The 15,775-nt window shown below is 42.5% G+C and overlaps 1 protein-coding gene across 2 annotated transcripts in view; it reads right to left on the reverse strand.

Annotated features, from left to right (window-relative positions):
* ZNF827 (zinc finger protein 827) overlaps positions 1-15,775 on the reverse strand; it is a 291,725-nt gene that overhangs the window by 154,032 nt on the left and 121,918 nt on the right. For both annotated transcript variants that reach the window (XM_069744030.1, XM_069744029.1), the window contains exon 3: positions 3,174-3,346. In XM_069744030.1, the coding sequence (XP_069600131.1) occupies positions 3,174-3,346 (173 nt within the window). The remainder of the gene's footprint in view (positions 1-3,173; positions 3,347-15,775) is intronic.

Below are 15,775 nucleotides of genomic sequence, written 5' to 3' on the forward strand. Positions count from 1 at the left end.
TTGAAGCCATTTTTTTCACTAAATGCAACAAATCAAATGCCTGAGACCTAGAGGGTTGAGCCTCCACAAAGGTCCACTGGAATACTCTCTATGCCTATACATAAGTATTAACTCCCATCTGGGCAAAGAGCTCACCCTTGGGTTTCCTATAGCTCTGGGTGCCCTCCTGAGTCAGGTCAAAATAGGAATTCTGAGCATCTCCCATCAGGAACGGGGCCACCACTTCAGCTCAATGGAAGATAACTCTGCCGTTCCGCTGTTATTTCGAACACAGTGAGAAAAGCTTCCACGTCATCCTCCACATTCATCTTCCTCAGTGTCATCCTGACCTTGTCCTGGGCCTCGAGACGGAACAGGGTCGGCGGTGGGGCCACCTCTTGCAGGGCTGCAATCTGTTGCAGAATCAGATTGTAGTCTGCTGCTGCTGTTGTTGCTGCTTCAACTTCTGCTGCTGCGCATTGGTTAGGACCAACTGCTTCAGTAGTTCCTCCATCTTGTCCATGGATCTGACTTGTAACGTTGCAGGTTTAATCATGGACATGCAGCTTTCTTTGGGGTATGCCTTGGTTCACACTCCCCACTTTCTCCACCATATGTAAGGCAGCGGCTTTCACGTCTGTGCAGTAATGAGGCAGTGACCCAAGAAAGTGCAACTTAAGATGTCCTTTATTTGCCAACTTACAAATTACAATTTCACACAAACAGGCATATACAGAGCCTCCTCACCTGCTGCTTGCAAACCAACACAGACACACTCAACCCTTACCTGAAAGCAAATGAAACCATTTTGGCGCAACTGACGAGCTCACAGATATTGGTTTGTCAACTGTACTTGAAAATGTAAAGCTGTCCTCAAAAACATAAAGCTGTCCTCAGATGTTAGCTCTTGATGGCTATGGCTCGAAATCATTCCACAACCCTATATCTACTCCACTCTGCCTGTCTAGGACTGATTACCACAAAATAAGCACCAATATGTTCCAGATATCTGGATTCTGGCATTTGGTGTTGGGTGACGCTTGTAGCAATTGAACTTGACACCGTCTGTTTATGAATACCATATGAATATCATACCGTGTTATGTTGCAAGACAATCAAACAACTTTATAGTATACAGGTCCTTCTCAAAAAATTAGCATATAGTGTTAAATTTCATTATTTACCATAATGTAATGATTACAATGAAACTTTCATATATTATAGATTCATTATCCACCAACTGAAATTTGTCAGGTCTTTTATTGTTTTATTCCTGATGATTTTGGCATACAACTCCTGATAACCCAAAAAACCTGTCTCAATAAATTAGCATATCAAGAAAAGGTTCTCTAAACGACCTATTACCCTAATCTTCTGAATCAACTAATTAACTCTAAACACATGCAAAAGATACCTGAGGCTTTTATAAACTCCCTGCCTGGTTCATTACTCAAAACCCCCATCATGGGTAAGACTAGCGACCTGACAGATGTCAAGAAGGCCATCATTGACACCCTCAAGCAAGAGGGTAAGACCCAGAAAGAAATTTCTCAACAAATAGGCTGTTCCCAGAGTGCTGTATCAAGGCACCTCAATGGTAAGTCTGTTGGAAGGAAACAATGTGGCAGAAAACGCTGTACAACGAGAAGAGGAGACCGGACCCTGAGGAAGATTGTGGAGAAGGACCGATTCCAGACCTTGGGGAACCTGAGGAAGCAGTGGACTGAGTCTGGTGTGGAAACATCCAGAGCCACCGTGCACAGGCGTGTGCAGGAAATGGGCTACAGGTGCCGCATTCCCCAGGTAAAGCCACTTTTGAACCATAAACAGCGGCAGAGGCGCCTGACCTGGGCTACAGAGAAGCAGCACTGGACTGTTGCTAAGTGGTCCCAAGTACTTTTTTCTGATGAAAGCAAATTTTGCATGTCATTCGGAAATCAAGGTGCCAGAGTCTGGAGGAAGACTGGGGAGAAGGAAATGCCAAAATGCCTGAAGTCCAGTGTCAAGTACCCACAGTCAGTGATGGTGTGGGGTGCCATGTCAGCTGCTGGTGTTGGTCCACTGTGTTTCATCAAGGGCAGGGTCAATGCAGCTAGCTATCAGGAGATTTTGGAGCACTTCATGCTTCCATCGGCTGAAATGTTTATGGAGATGAAGATTTCATTTTTCAGCACGACCTGGCACCTGCTCACAGTGCCAAAACCACTGGTAAATGGTTTACTGACCATGGTATTACTGTGCTCAATTGGCCTGCCAACTCTCCTGACCTGAACCCCATAGAGAATCTGTGGGATATTGTGAAGAGAAAGTTGAGAGACGCAAGACCCAACACTCTGGATGAGCTTAAGGCCGCTATTGAAGCATCCTGGGCCTCCATAACATCTCAGCAGTGTCACAGGCTGATTGCCTCCATGCCACGCCGCATTGAAGCAGTCATTTCTGCCAAAGGATTCCCGACCAAGTATTGAGTGCATAACTGAACATTATTATTTGATGGTTTTTTTGTTTGTTATTAAAAAACACTTTTATTTGATTGGATGGGTGAAATATGCTAATTTATTGAGACAGGTTTTTTGGGTTATCAGGAGTTGTATGCCAAGATCATCAGTATTAAAACAATAAAAGACCTGACAAATTTCAGTTGGTGGATAATGAATCTATAATATATGAAAGTTTAATTGTAATCATTACATTATGGTAAATAATGAAATTTAACACTATATGCTAATTTTTTGAGAAGGACCTGTACATATACATGTGTGTGTGTGTGTGTGTGTGTGTGTGTGTATAAATTATTTATATATATATATTTATATACACACACACACATATACATACATACATACATACATTAATATAGCTCACAGTTGGCGTCTTTCCTATAGACTACATTTCTCAGTAAGTCTTAATTAGTACATACGGTAAATTTGAAAAGCGCACTGAAAGTTAAAGGAAGCTTGAAGAAAACTGGTAAAAAAACAAAGCCTGATGTCAGTGCAGTCAAGCCGGCAAGAAACCATTTTAACAATGTGAAGTGTCTACTTGCAATAACAAGGAAGGATACACATACGAAAAAAAAACAAACAAACACCTTTTTACAGTAGCAAGGCAATCATGGCACACTTGCAATTTCATATCAAAGTCATTTTGTATTGCCAGCACAAAGCCGCTTTAGTTATCAAACAGAACCTTACCTTCATGTGTGATTTCAGATTGTCCTTGCGGGCACAACGAAATGGACATAGTGGACACTGATGGCTTTTTAACCCCGTGTGAATCACCATGTGTCTTTTCCAATAACTTTTCCGCTTTATTACTAGTCCACAGATGGGGCATTGGAAAGGCTTTCCGACTTCTTCTTCCGGAACTTTCAGATTAAATTAGAAAGAAAAATCAAGAAAGTTCATTATAGGAAGTTTGTTGGCGGGTAAGAATAAAATTAGAGTCGTGTTATACATTCATGTTTTCAGAAACAAACCAATGTGTCTAAAAATGTCCGTTTTATGCAATAAATATATGTACATGTCCAGGACTTCTGGCCTATGTACTGCAGCTCGGCTCCTTTATGGCACAGTAATTGGTGAGGATGCCTAGAGGCAACGCTCCCTGTGGAAAAGTAGGCAAATCAGCTGCCTTCCAGAAGGAGGTAAACTAGTGCCCCCAATATAAAGTCACCCTGCAAATCAAAGTGCAATTCTACTAAAGGAGCCTTAGGTCATAGCTAGGAACAGTCATACCAGGCAAGGGACAATTGGCATACAATGGAGATTTTGCTGAGTACAGAATAGGGTTCTGGCTAGTTGGATCAGATGCATGAGATACAGCTTTTGGATATTACTGCTGTTTTCTTGCATATATTTTTCTTTTTAAAGGGCTAGACACCAACCTATATGTGACACAGAGAGACAGTTCTTTCTTTCTCCACTATAGCATTACCAGTAAAACTTGCTATACCAACTGGATCTCTGCAAGTAAAACCAGTATCTTTTAAGCACTGTGACAAAAGCATGTCACCCAGCCAAAAAGAACCCAACTTTATACTAACAACGGAGAAACCCTTTGAGATGTCTACAATAGGCGCTTCTAGTTTAGTGAATATCCAAAAATCTATTCAAGGCTCTCTAATGGACTGTACATTAACTTACAAGGTCACTATCAAGAACTAAAAATGTTCCCTCCTTCTAATGTTAATTAGAATCTGCTCCGTCCTACTCATCTGTCTCCACGTCCGCCATGCACCCAATAGCATACGGTAACTGCACTTAAACAGACACTGACTGATGACAGATCCTGCAAACCCTTATTATAATGATGGCTGGACCGTACATGACCAGCACTTTTACCTATTGTCTCCCCCCTATCTCCTTATATATTGTAAGCAGGACCCTTACACCTCCTGTAACTGCTGAACTCTGTGTTACTTTGTATTGTATTTATTGTCTCTATATGTTCGCACTTATTTGTAAAGCGCTGCCGAAAATGTTACTGTTATATAAATAAAATTATTATAACATTTTTCTATTGAAGAAGGATTCATACAATGGTAATTATTAAAATAAGTTTTTGCAACGCTGGGCCCTTCCTAGATGGGGCCGTCGATGTGTTCCATCACAAATCCACTACTATACTTCACATGCCCCATATCAGTGTACAATAAATACAAATACAGAAAATATTTAAGTTGCAATTATTGATTAAAATCCAAACTAGATTATTAGCTGTTCCCACAAATATTGTCAAAAGAATACACAGAATAGAGGGATAAGAAGAAGTGGTCATGCAGGTCCTTTATTACTGCAGGCGACAGAGGCAGCCACACACATTAGAACAGATGTACACTCGTCACAGCAGTCCCTGACACCTTCTGTTGGATGCGATCCTACCCATCAGATGGTCAGGTGGTCCCTCCAAACACCACAGCTCCATACACTATGTTGTGGCCATTCTCGGGTACTGCAGTTCAGATCACATTCACTTCAATGGGAACTGAAAATGCTTACGATGGAACTGTGGTGTTCCGGCTCTGTACATTGTGAGCTTCTGATGGACACGACATCCGGCACTAACTGAGCAATACGTCTGGGTGTTACAACCCGACCAATCTGAATCCTATCGGTCAACCCGCTTAAAGGGAAACTGTCAATAAGATCAGCCCCCTCCCCAAACTGTGTATATGGACATGGAGGTTTTACAGTATGGTTTTATATTTCAATCTGATGTTGCATTCTTCTATAATTAGCAGTTTACTTCATATGCAAACGAGATGTTAAGTGCTCTGGGTCTGACCGTGCAGTTCCCGAGCCTCTGCCTTCTAGGGTTGTTCCCCACACAGCTCTAGCCTCTTTAGCTTGATTGCTCACTGACCGATTTCCTTGCCTGGTGCCTGAAGACACATGCACCGAGATATTAATAAGGCTAAATAACCTGGTGTTAGGCGGAAAAACAACCTGAGGAGGCAGAGGCTTGACAAGTGCTCATTCCTTAGTCCTCATTTACATAAGTATTAAAACACATATTTCTTGGGAATGCAGCAACAGATAGAAGATGTAAATCCATTGACACCTATGCTCTTACAGTGGGGCAAAAAAGTATTTAGTCAGTCAGCAATAGTGCAAGTTCCACCACTTAAAAAGATGAGAGGCGTCTGTAATTTACATCATAGGTAGACCTCAACTATGGGAGACAAACTGAGAAAAAAAAATCCAGAAAATCACATTGTCTGTTTTTTTAACATTTTTTTTGCATATTATGCTGGAAAATAAGTATTTGGTTAGAAACAAACAATCAAGATTTCTGGCTCTCACAGACCTGTAACTTCTTCTTTAAGAGTCTCCTCTTTCCTCCACTCATTACCTGTAGTAATGGCACCTGTTTAAACTTGTTATCAGTATAAAAAGACACCTGTGCACACCCTCAAACAGTCTGACTCCAAACTCCACTATGGTGAAGACCAAAGAGCTGTCAAAGGACACCAGAAACAAAATTGTAGCCCTGCACCAGGCTGGGAAGACTGAATCTGCAATAGCCAACCAGCTTGGAGTGAAGAAATCAACAGTGGGAGCAATAATTAGAAAATGGAAGACATACAAGACCACTGATAATCTCCCTAGATCTGGGGCTCCACGCAAAATCCCACCCCGTGGGGTCAGAATGATCACAAGAACGGTGAGCAAAAATCCCAGAACCACGCGGGGGGACCTAGTGAATGAACTGCAGAGAGCTGGGACCAATGTAACAAGGCCTACCATAAGTAACACACTACGCCACCATGGACTCAGATCCTGCAGTGCCAGACGTGTCCCACTGCTTAAGCCAGTACATGTCCGGGCCCGTCTGAAGTTTGCTAGAGAGCATTTGGATGATCCAGAGGAGTTTTGGAGGAAAAAGAATACTGAGTTGCATCCATCAAACACCATACCTACTGTAAAGCATGGTGGTGGAAACATCATGCTTTGGGGCTGTTTCTCTGCAAAGGGGCCAGGACGACTGATCCGGGTACATGAAAGAATGAATGGGGCCATGTATCGTGAGATTTTGAGTGCAAACCTCCTTCCATCAGCAAGGGCATTGAAGATGAAACCTGGCTGGGTCTTTCAACATGACAATGATGCAAAGCACACCACCAGGGCAACGAAGGAGTGGCTTCGCAAGAAGCATTTCAAGGTCCTGGAGTGGCCTAGCCAGTCTCCAGATCTCAACCCTATAGAAAACCTTTGGAGGGAGTTGAAAGTCCGTGTTGCCAAGCGAAAAGCCAAAAACATCACTGCTCTAGAGGAGATCTGCATGGAGGAATGGGCCAACATACCAACAACAGTGTGTGGCAACCTTGTGAAGACTTACAGAAAACGTTTGACCTCTGTCATTGCCAACAAAGGATACACGTATTACAAAGTATTGAGATAAAATTTTGTTTCTGACCAAATACTTATTTTCCACCATAATATGCAAATAAAATGTTAAAAAAACAGAAAATGTGATTTTCTGGATTTTTTTTCTCAGTTTGTCTCCCATAGTTGAGGTCTACCTATGATGTAAATTACAGACGCCTCTCATCTTTTTAAGTGGTGGAACTTGCACTATTGCTGACTGACTAAATACTTTTTTGCCCCACTGTATATATGCAGTTTGTTGTGGGGTAAAGGGTTTATTTTCCTGACATATTCCTACCTAATTTATGAAAGCTAATAAAACCAATGAAAGCATGTTGGTGCAACCGATGACATCATCAATATTGGGTTATCATCAAAATGTTCAACTCAGACGATACCTTATTCTAGAAACCCAGCACTCTAGTCACTAAATGTATGTAGTGATGAACAGACAGCATGAACATACGGGGCCCAGAGCCTCATGAATAGAATAAAGCTGACCTTACTTGGCCAATGAACTTAGCAAAAACTGGAAAGAAATTATGTATTTCATGTGGGACAGGCGGCATAAACATCCATTTTACAGGCAAAGGATAATACTGGTTGTCATCTTCAGAAAAAAAAAAATCTCGGACTGCATCTTCTTTGACAGGCTAATGTGTCCTCAGGTAACCTCACAATACACTGAAGATTCTGCTGAATAATTCATACACAAGGGGCATTTTATCAGGAGCATTTTACTATGTAAAGACACTGGCTACAAGGCCCCACTAACACATCGGTGGCGGATAACACATGACTCTGCAGTAAAGTCCGGCATTTATGCCTTGCATAGTACCACCATATTAGTACAGAAGAAAAACAATCTGATGGGAATGTTTATATTTTCCCAATTATTAATATTCCCTTACTGACAGAGCTAACGTTGACCTTAGTGACCAGGCCAAATTTATTAAATCTGACCAGTGTCACTTTATGTGGTAATAATTCTGGAACGCTTCAACGGATCCCACTGATTTTGAGATTGTTTTTTCATGACATAACGCATTTCATGATTTGCATATATTTATGAAAATTTCGCAATTTTCAAACTTTTAATTTTTATGCCCTTAAAGGGAACTTGTCACCAGGTTTGGCCGATTTAAGATACGGCCACCGCCTTTCAGGTCTTATCTACAGCATTCTATAATGCTGTATATAAGCCCCTGATCCGAGCTGCAAGATAAGAAAAGTAAGTTTTATTATACTCACCCGGGGGCGGTCCAGTACGTTGGGTGTCGCAGGTCCGCGTCCGGCCCCTCCCATCATCTTATGATCGCCGCCTTCCTGCTTGCTTCATGGCTCCCCAGCATCGCGCTCCTGCGCAGGCGTACTTATCCGCCCTGTTGAGGGAGGAGCAAAGTACTGCAGTGCGCAGGCGCTGGGCCTCTGACCTTTCCCGGCACCTGGAATCTCCAGGGATCCTCTGTGTCTCTTCTGATTAGTACTCCCGGTGTGACAGCATCGTTGAAGAGTGACATACACATGACATCACATGGGGGTCTGCTAATCAGAAAGGCGCCTGGGATGCTGGGCAGGTGGGAGGAGATGTGCAGGACTTTGGACTCACAATCATGGACTACTGATGTGACCGCTAGACTTTTTTAGACTCTAGTTCAGAGGTGTCAAACTGCATTCCTCGAGGGCCGCAAACAGGTCATGTTTTCAGGATTTCCTTGTATTGCACAGGTGATAATTTAATCACCTGCACAGAATGATTCCAGCACCTTGTGCAATACAAGGAAATCCTGAAAACATGACCTGTTCGCGGCCCTCGAGGAATGCAGTTTGACACCTCTGCTCTAGTTAATGAAGTCTTTTTTATTATAATTACTATTACTTATTATGGCGCTAAGGGCAATGAAGCATCAAAAAACAGTAACCTTCTCAGGGTCCCAAATACATTGATAAATGACTAAGAAGGCAACATACGGCAACATGGTTTAGGACAAAATGTAAAGGTATAGAGAAATAAAATAGTAAATTATTGTCCAAAAAATTTTCCAGCCATGGATATAAAAAAAAAAAAAACATTAGACTAGCTATCGGAAAGCGCATAACAAGAAAGGGGGGGGGGGGGGGGGGAGAACAAACTCCAAAAGATAGCCAATGTCTATAAAAATGCTTTATTGCGCAGGGCATGAAGGTGGTGACAGCTACAGGAGGTCACCAGACAGAATAAAACGCAAGGGTACTGGGAAAACCACAAAATGCCATTAAAGAATATACAATGTATAAAATATATTCATGAAAGGTATACCCGGGCGAAAGTACATGGCAACAATTGTAAAGTACAGCATGGGGAGATATCATAGAACATAAATATATATATATATACGGCATCCCAGCTTAACCAAACATGAGCTGGATGTATAGTAGAATGTAATCAATATAACATGCAGTACATGATCAATAGTAAATACATCACCCAGGTAGTATCGGCAAGTGCAGGCAGATAGTGGGTCCCAGCGCCCGCCCCAAATACATTGGTCTGGAGTTCATTCATCTCACTATGTGTCTAGTGCTCATATTTAGCGAGGCGCCCTTGTTACCGACACATCTAATCTCTACAAGCACTTCACAAGAACATGGACAAGCCGTCCGTTATGGAACTCAATAAAAGGCACAAGGGCATATGTAAGGAAAGAGGATATTTTGCTTGGCGCCTGCACTGGAAAGGCTACCTCTGCAAGAGGTGTTGTGTTCTGCATACTAAATAAGCATGTGTTAATAAGGTACTGTCACACTAGAGAACTACAATGTTTCTCAACCTGACACTGGATAAAGTGCACGAACTTCAATGCAACAGATACTACTGGACATTAGGCTTTGTTCAGACCTGCGTGGAAGGCTGAATTGGAAATGCTGTTGTATGTGAAAAGAAATATAGTACTGCATATACCTTGGAGAAACCCAATGAAACCCCCTAGGGTCTGTTCAGTAATTGGCAGCACTTTGGACGCAGCACATGTCCCATGTTCACACAGTTTTTTTTTTTTACACTGATTTTGGTGCCAAAAAAGAAAAGCCTACAAAATCAACACATGGGATAGCTCCATTGAATAGATTTTTCCCAAGTGCATTTACTAAATGTGAATATACCCTTAAAATGTAGGCTTTGGTTTTTCCGCTAGAAGATGTTCAAAATAATTTAACCCCTATGAGATATCTTTCTTGTACTTAAGGTAGGAATAACCTTCTCTTTTTTCACGCTATTAAATCATTCTTGCTTGTTTTGTTTTTATCTGTTTTTTTTCGCCATGAATGACAGCGCTTTATTTTCAATTATTTCTAATTGAACTCCTAATATTTTTTTTCTAGTTGCATAGAGAATTTTTAAACTACAATTTATATTTGTGTCCTATAGTGACTAACATTTATTTTCACATAGAATATGACCCAGTTAGAGTAATTGCAGATGAATCACTGGGCCTTTAGGGTTCAGGAAAGTACGGTAAATGGGATGTAATTAGACATTTTTTCAATAATATGTTTTTATATTTAAATTTTTGTTATCAACACTTGTATAATTTTTTACTTTTTTTCTTCTTGTTTTGTGCTCTAAACATCAGAAAAGGCAGTCTTGATGATGTGACAGTTGTCACAAATAGGGTTGTACTGGATCTAGTTATCTCTGACTAGATGGCAGCCCGATTCTAAAGAATCGGGAGTCTAGAATCCATATATACTTTATTTATTCAAATGTAAGAATAATACAATTAATAAATAATAGTAAGAAAGAACAAAAATAATAGGCATTATATGGAGAAAACACCAAACAAAAGTTCAAAATTGGTGTGAAAATGTCACTGAACCACTTCACAACTAAATATATATAGTTTTGGTAAATGGTATTATCATTTTTTTGACGAAATTCGGCAGGAGCTTGAAGAGCAACGTCACTGGGCCCGCCTCCACGCAGTAGAAACTTGCTGTGAGGTAAAAATTCAAAAATCACACCAAAATGGCGGGCGGAGTGTGTCACAGTACGGCACGTTTCTGATTGGTCGCTCGCAGCAGGCGGCAACCAATCAGACACTGGACACTGTTGACGTCACTTATCTCCGGACATTAGCTCCAGACATTAGCTCCGGACATTAGCTCCGGACATTAGCTCCGGACGAAGCCACGGAAGTTGGCACAAATTGCAGGAAGTAGTATTCTAGGCAATTATATATTAGATGTTTGATCACAAGATCGCGGAGTCTAAAAGAGGCAGCAGCTCTGTCTTTTACAGTTAGGTCCAGAAATATTTTGACAGTGATAAGTTTTAACATTTTATCTGTTTACCAAAACATTTTCAAGATACAGTAATATCAATATGGGCTTAAAGGGCAAACTTTCAGCTTAAGTTTGAGGGCATTCACATCCTAATTGGAATAAGGGTTTAGAAATTACAACTCGTTATTATGTAGTTGCCGCTTTTTAAAAAGGGACCGCCGTCATTAAATTGGACAATTATCTAAAAAGCTCTTCAATGGGCTGGCAGCATGGGCTATTCCCTTGTTAGACCATCAGTTAAGCAGGTAAAAAGTCTAGATCTGATTCCAGGTGTGGCATTTGCATTTGGAAGTTGTTGCTGTGAACCCACAACATAAGGTCAAAGGAGCGCTCAATAGGCTGAAAATAAAAAAAAGATGCTTTGGTAAGTTTGGGATCTCAAAAAAAGCCTGAATGTCCACGGAACACAAGAGTGGTGGATGATCACATAATCCTTTCCATGGTGAAGAAACACCCCATAACAGCATCCAGCCAAATGAAGAACACTCTCCAGGAAGAAGGTGTTTCAGTATCAAATTCTACATAGAGAGAAGACTTCATGAGAGCGCATACAGAGGATTCACCACAAGGTGAAAAACATTAATCAGCATGAAAAAAAGAAAGGCAAGATTAGACTTTGCTGAAAAACATCTAAAGAAGATAGCCCAGTTCAGGAAAAGCATTTTTGGACAGATGAAACTTAGATCAACCTGTTGATAATAACTAGAACTAGAAAGTATGGAGAAGGCTTGGAACAGCTCATGATCATAAGCATAATACGTCCTCTGTAAATCATGGTTGAGACCGTGTGATGGCATGGGCATGTATGGCTTCCAGTAACATTATATTGTTAAAACATTAACATTTTATTTATATTAAAGTTCATTTGTCCAATTGCTTTTGAGCCCCTGAAATATGGTTGCAATTCCTAAACCTTTCACAGGATTTTTTTTCAACCCCTTTAATTAAAACCCGAAAGTCTACACTTCAATAGCATCTCAGTTGTTTCATCTTATCCCCTTCCCGATATGTGCTGTACTAGTACTGCTCTGCGGGATATTAATTCCCGCAAACAACAGTACTAGTACACCAATCACGCGGCCTAACGCAGAGCGTCATGGTGATCGGGTGCTGTCATATACAGCTGACACCCCGCAGCAATGGCCATGTTCGGTGCTAGCACTGATAGCGGGCATTTAACCCCTTTAGTGACAGCGGCATCAGTGACCGTGACAGAGGAGCATTGCGCAGGGAGGTGGCTCCTTGCGAGCTTCCATCAGGATAACGTGATGTGATCGTGTTGTCCTGATGGTCTCCATGGAGACCCCTGGCACCAAGATGGCCGCGGGGTCCTTCCGGGTCCTGCAGCGAAGGTGACTTGTGTGAGCCTGATGAGAGCAGGCGCTGGCATGCCTTCTTCCTTGCCTGTCAGATCCTGATCTGATGCTCTGCAGTGCAGGGTATCAGATCAGCGATATTACAAAGTGTAAAAATATAGATTTTTTTTAATCCCCAAATAAAGAAAAAAAATTACTAAATATTATTCCAATATATACATTTATTTATGTAAATAAAAAATAATAATAAAAGTGCACATATTTGGTGTCACCACATCCGTAACGACCTGCTCTTTAAAACTGTCCCACATAATTAAACCCTTCAGGGAATACTGTAAAAAAAAAAAAAAAAAAAAAAAAAAAGCAAAAAACAATGCTTTATCATACCACCAAACAAAAAGTACAATAAAACGCGATAAAAAAGACGGATGTAAATAAAAAGGTACCGCTGAAAACGTCATCTTGTCCCGCAAAAAAACAAGTCAACATACAGCTCTGTCAGCAGAAAAATAAAAAAGTTATAGCTCTAAGAATAAAGCAATGCAAAAATAATTATGTTTTCTATAAAATAGTTTTTGTATAAAAGCGCCAAAAAATATCTATAATATAACGCTGGGAGCGTCACACTGTCCGAAGCCTTTATAGACTGCGCAAGCGCTGGCGCAGTCTGGACCCCACAGAGTGACGCTCCCAGGAGATCGCGGTATGCGTAAGCGCTGAACGCACACCGCGATCTCCAATGGACAGCAGGGACGCGCCAGGAGGGTGAGTATGAGCTATATTCACCTGTCTGTCCCGTTCCAGCGCTGCATGCCGCTCCATCTTCCGGGTCCTCTGCCTGTGACGTTCACAGTTCAGAGGGCGCGATGACGCGCTTAATGCGCGCCACCCTCTGACTGAACAGTCACAGTCAGAGGAGCCGGAAGAAAGCGGCACGCAGCGCTGGAACGGGACAGACAGGTGAATATAGCAAGTGTCGGGGGCCTGAGCTAGCGGCGATACCGGCACCTGACCCTCACAGCGCGCCGGTGTCCCAGCCTGCTCAGGCCCCCCAGCACTCGGCGCCCAGCGACGATAGGTGAGTATGTTTTTTTTTTTATATATATATATATATATATCGCAGCAGCATAAGGGGCATACACTATGGAGCATCTTATGGGGGCCATCAACCATAATGGAGCAGTGTACGGGGGCATACACTATGGAGCATCTTATGGGGGCCATCAACCATAATGGAGCAGTGTACGGGGGCATATACCATGGAGCATCTTATGGGGCCATCAACCATAATGGAGCAGTGTACGGGGGCATACACTTTGGAACATCTTATGGGGCCATCAACCATAATGGAGCAGTGTACGGGGGCATAAACTATGGAGCATCTTATGGGGGCCATAAACCTTTATGGAACAGCGTACGGGGCATAAAGTATAGAGCATCTTATGGGGGCCATAAACCTTTATGGAACAGCGTACGGGGCATACACTATGGAGCATCTTATGGGGCCATCAAACATAATGGAGCAGTGTACGGGGGCATATACTATGGAGCATCTTATGGGGGCCATAAACCTTTATGGAACAGCGTACGGGGCATATAGTATGGAGCATCTTATGGGGGCCATAAACCTTTATGGAACAGCGTACGGGGCATACACTATGGAGCATCTTATGGGGCCATCAACCATAATGGAGCAGTGTACGAGGGCATAGGGCATATACTATGGAGCATCTTATGGGGGCCATAAACCTTTATGGAGCAGTGTACGGGGGCATATACTATGGAGCATCTTATGGGGGCCATAAACCTTTATGGAGCAGTGTACGGGGCATATACTATGGAGCATCTTATGGGGGCCATAAACCTTTATGGAGCAGTGTACGGGGCATATAATATGGAGCATATTATGGGGGCCATAAATCTTTATGGAGCAGTGTACGGGGCATATACTATGGAGCATCTTATGGGGGCCATCAACCTTTATGGAGCAGTGTACGGGGCATATACTATGGAGCATCTTATGGGGGCCAGAAACCTTTATGGAGCAGCCTATGGGGCATATGGATGGGAGCAGCAAACTAAAGAACGGTGGCGCAGGATGGGAGCAGCACATGACAGAATAGGGCAGCACATGACATAATAGGGCAGCACATAACAGAACAGGGGTGCAGGATGGCAGAAGCACATGACAGAATGGGGGTGCAGGATGGGAGCAGCACATGACAGAACGGGGGCACAGGATGGCAGCACATGACAGAACGGGGGTGAGGATGGAAGCAGCACATGACAGAACGGGGGTGCAGGATGGGAGCAGCACATGACAGGATGGGGGCGCAGGATGGGTGCAGCACATGTCAGAATGGGGGCGCAGGATGGGAGCAGCACATGTCAGAATGGGGGCGCAGGATGGGAGCAGCACATGACAGAATGGGGGCGCAGGATGGGTGCAGCACATGACAGGATGGGGACGCAGGATGGAGCAGCACATGACAGGATGGGGACGCAGGATGGAGCAGCACATGACAGGATGGGGACACAGGATGGAGCAGCACATGACAGGATGGGGACACAGGATGGAGCAGCAGATACCAGGATGGAGACCATATACCAATATAAATGCTTGCCACCCGGGCGTAGAACGGGTTCAATAGCTAGTATATATATATAAATGAGGTATCGCTGTAATCGTACGTATCCGAATAAAGCTGCTTTACCATTTTTACCACACGAGGAATGATATAAAAAACAACAAACAAAGCAATTCCTGAATTGCTGTTTTTTGTTCATTCTGTCTCCCAATAATCAGAAAAGCGATCTAAAAAGGTCATGAGCCTGAAAAATGGTACCAACAAAAATGTCAGCTCGTCCCGCAAAACACAAGCTCTCACATGACTCTGTTGGTCGAAATATGAAAAAATTATGGCTCTCAAAACTAGTTTTCGAAGTAAAAAGAGTTTTTTAGTGTGTGACAGCAGCCAAACATTAAAACCCGATATAAATCTGGTATCGCTGTAATTGCACCAGCCTAAAAAATAAAGTCGCCTAATCACTTATACCGCATGTGGAACGGAGTAAAAAATAAATAAAACCAATTCATCACATGCTGTTGATTTTTTCATTCTGCCTCCCAAAGATCGCAGTAAGGCTCAGTGCACATTTATCCTGCGCTCTGCGTTGAGTACTTACATCTGGGTTTCCATGTAAATCTCTGAAATACATGATTCAGACAGCACCTCCGTTTGAAAATTCCCTATAATGAGGCAGATGGAGGTACTGTGGATGCCACAGGAC

Source organism: Ranitomeya imitator, chromosome 1 (assembly GCF_032444005.1).
Source record: "Ranitomeya imitator isolate aRanImi1 chromosome 1, aRanImi1.pri, whole genome shotgun sequence".
In the NCBI taxonomy this organism is placed as follows: domain Eukaryota; kingdom Metazoa; phylum Chordata; class Amphibia; order Anura; family Dendrobatidae; genus Ranitomeya; species Ranitomeya imitator.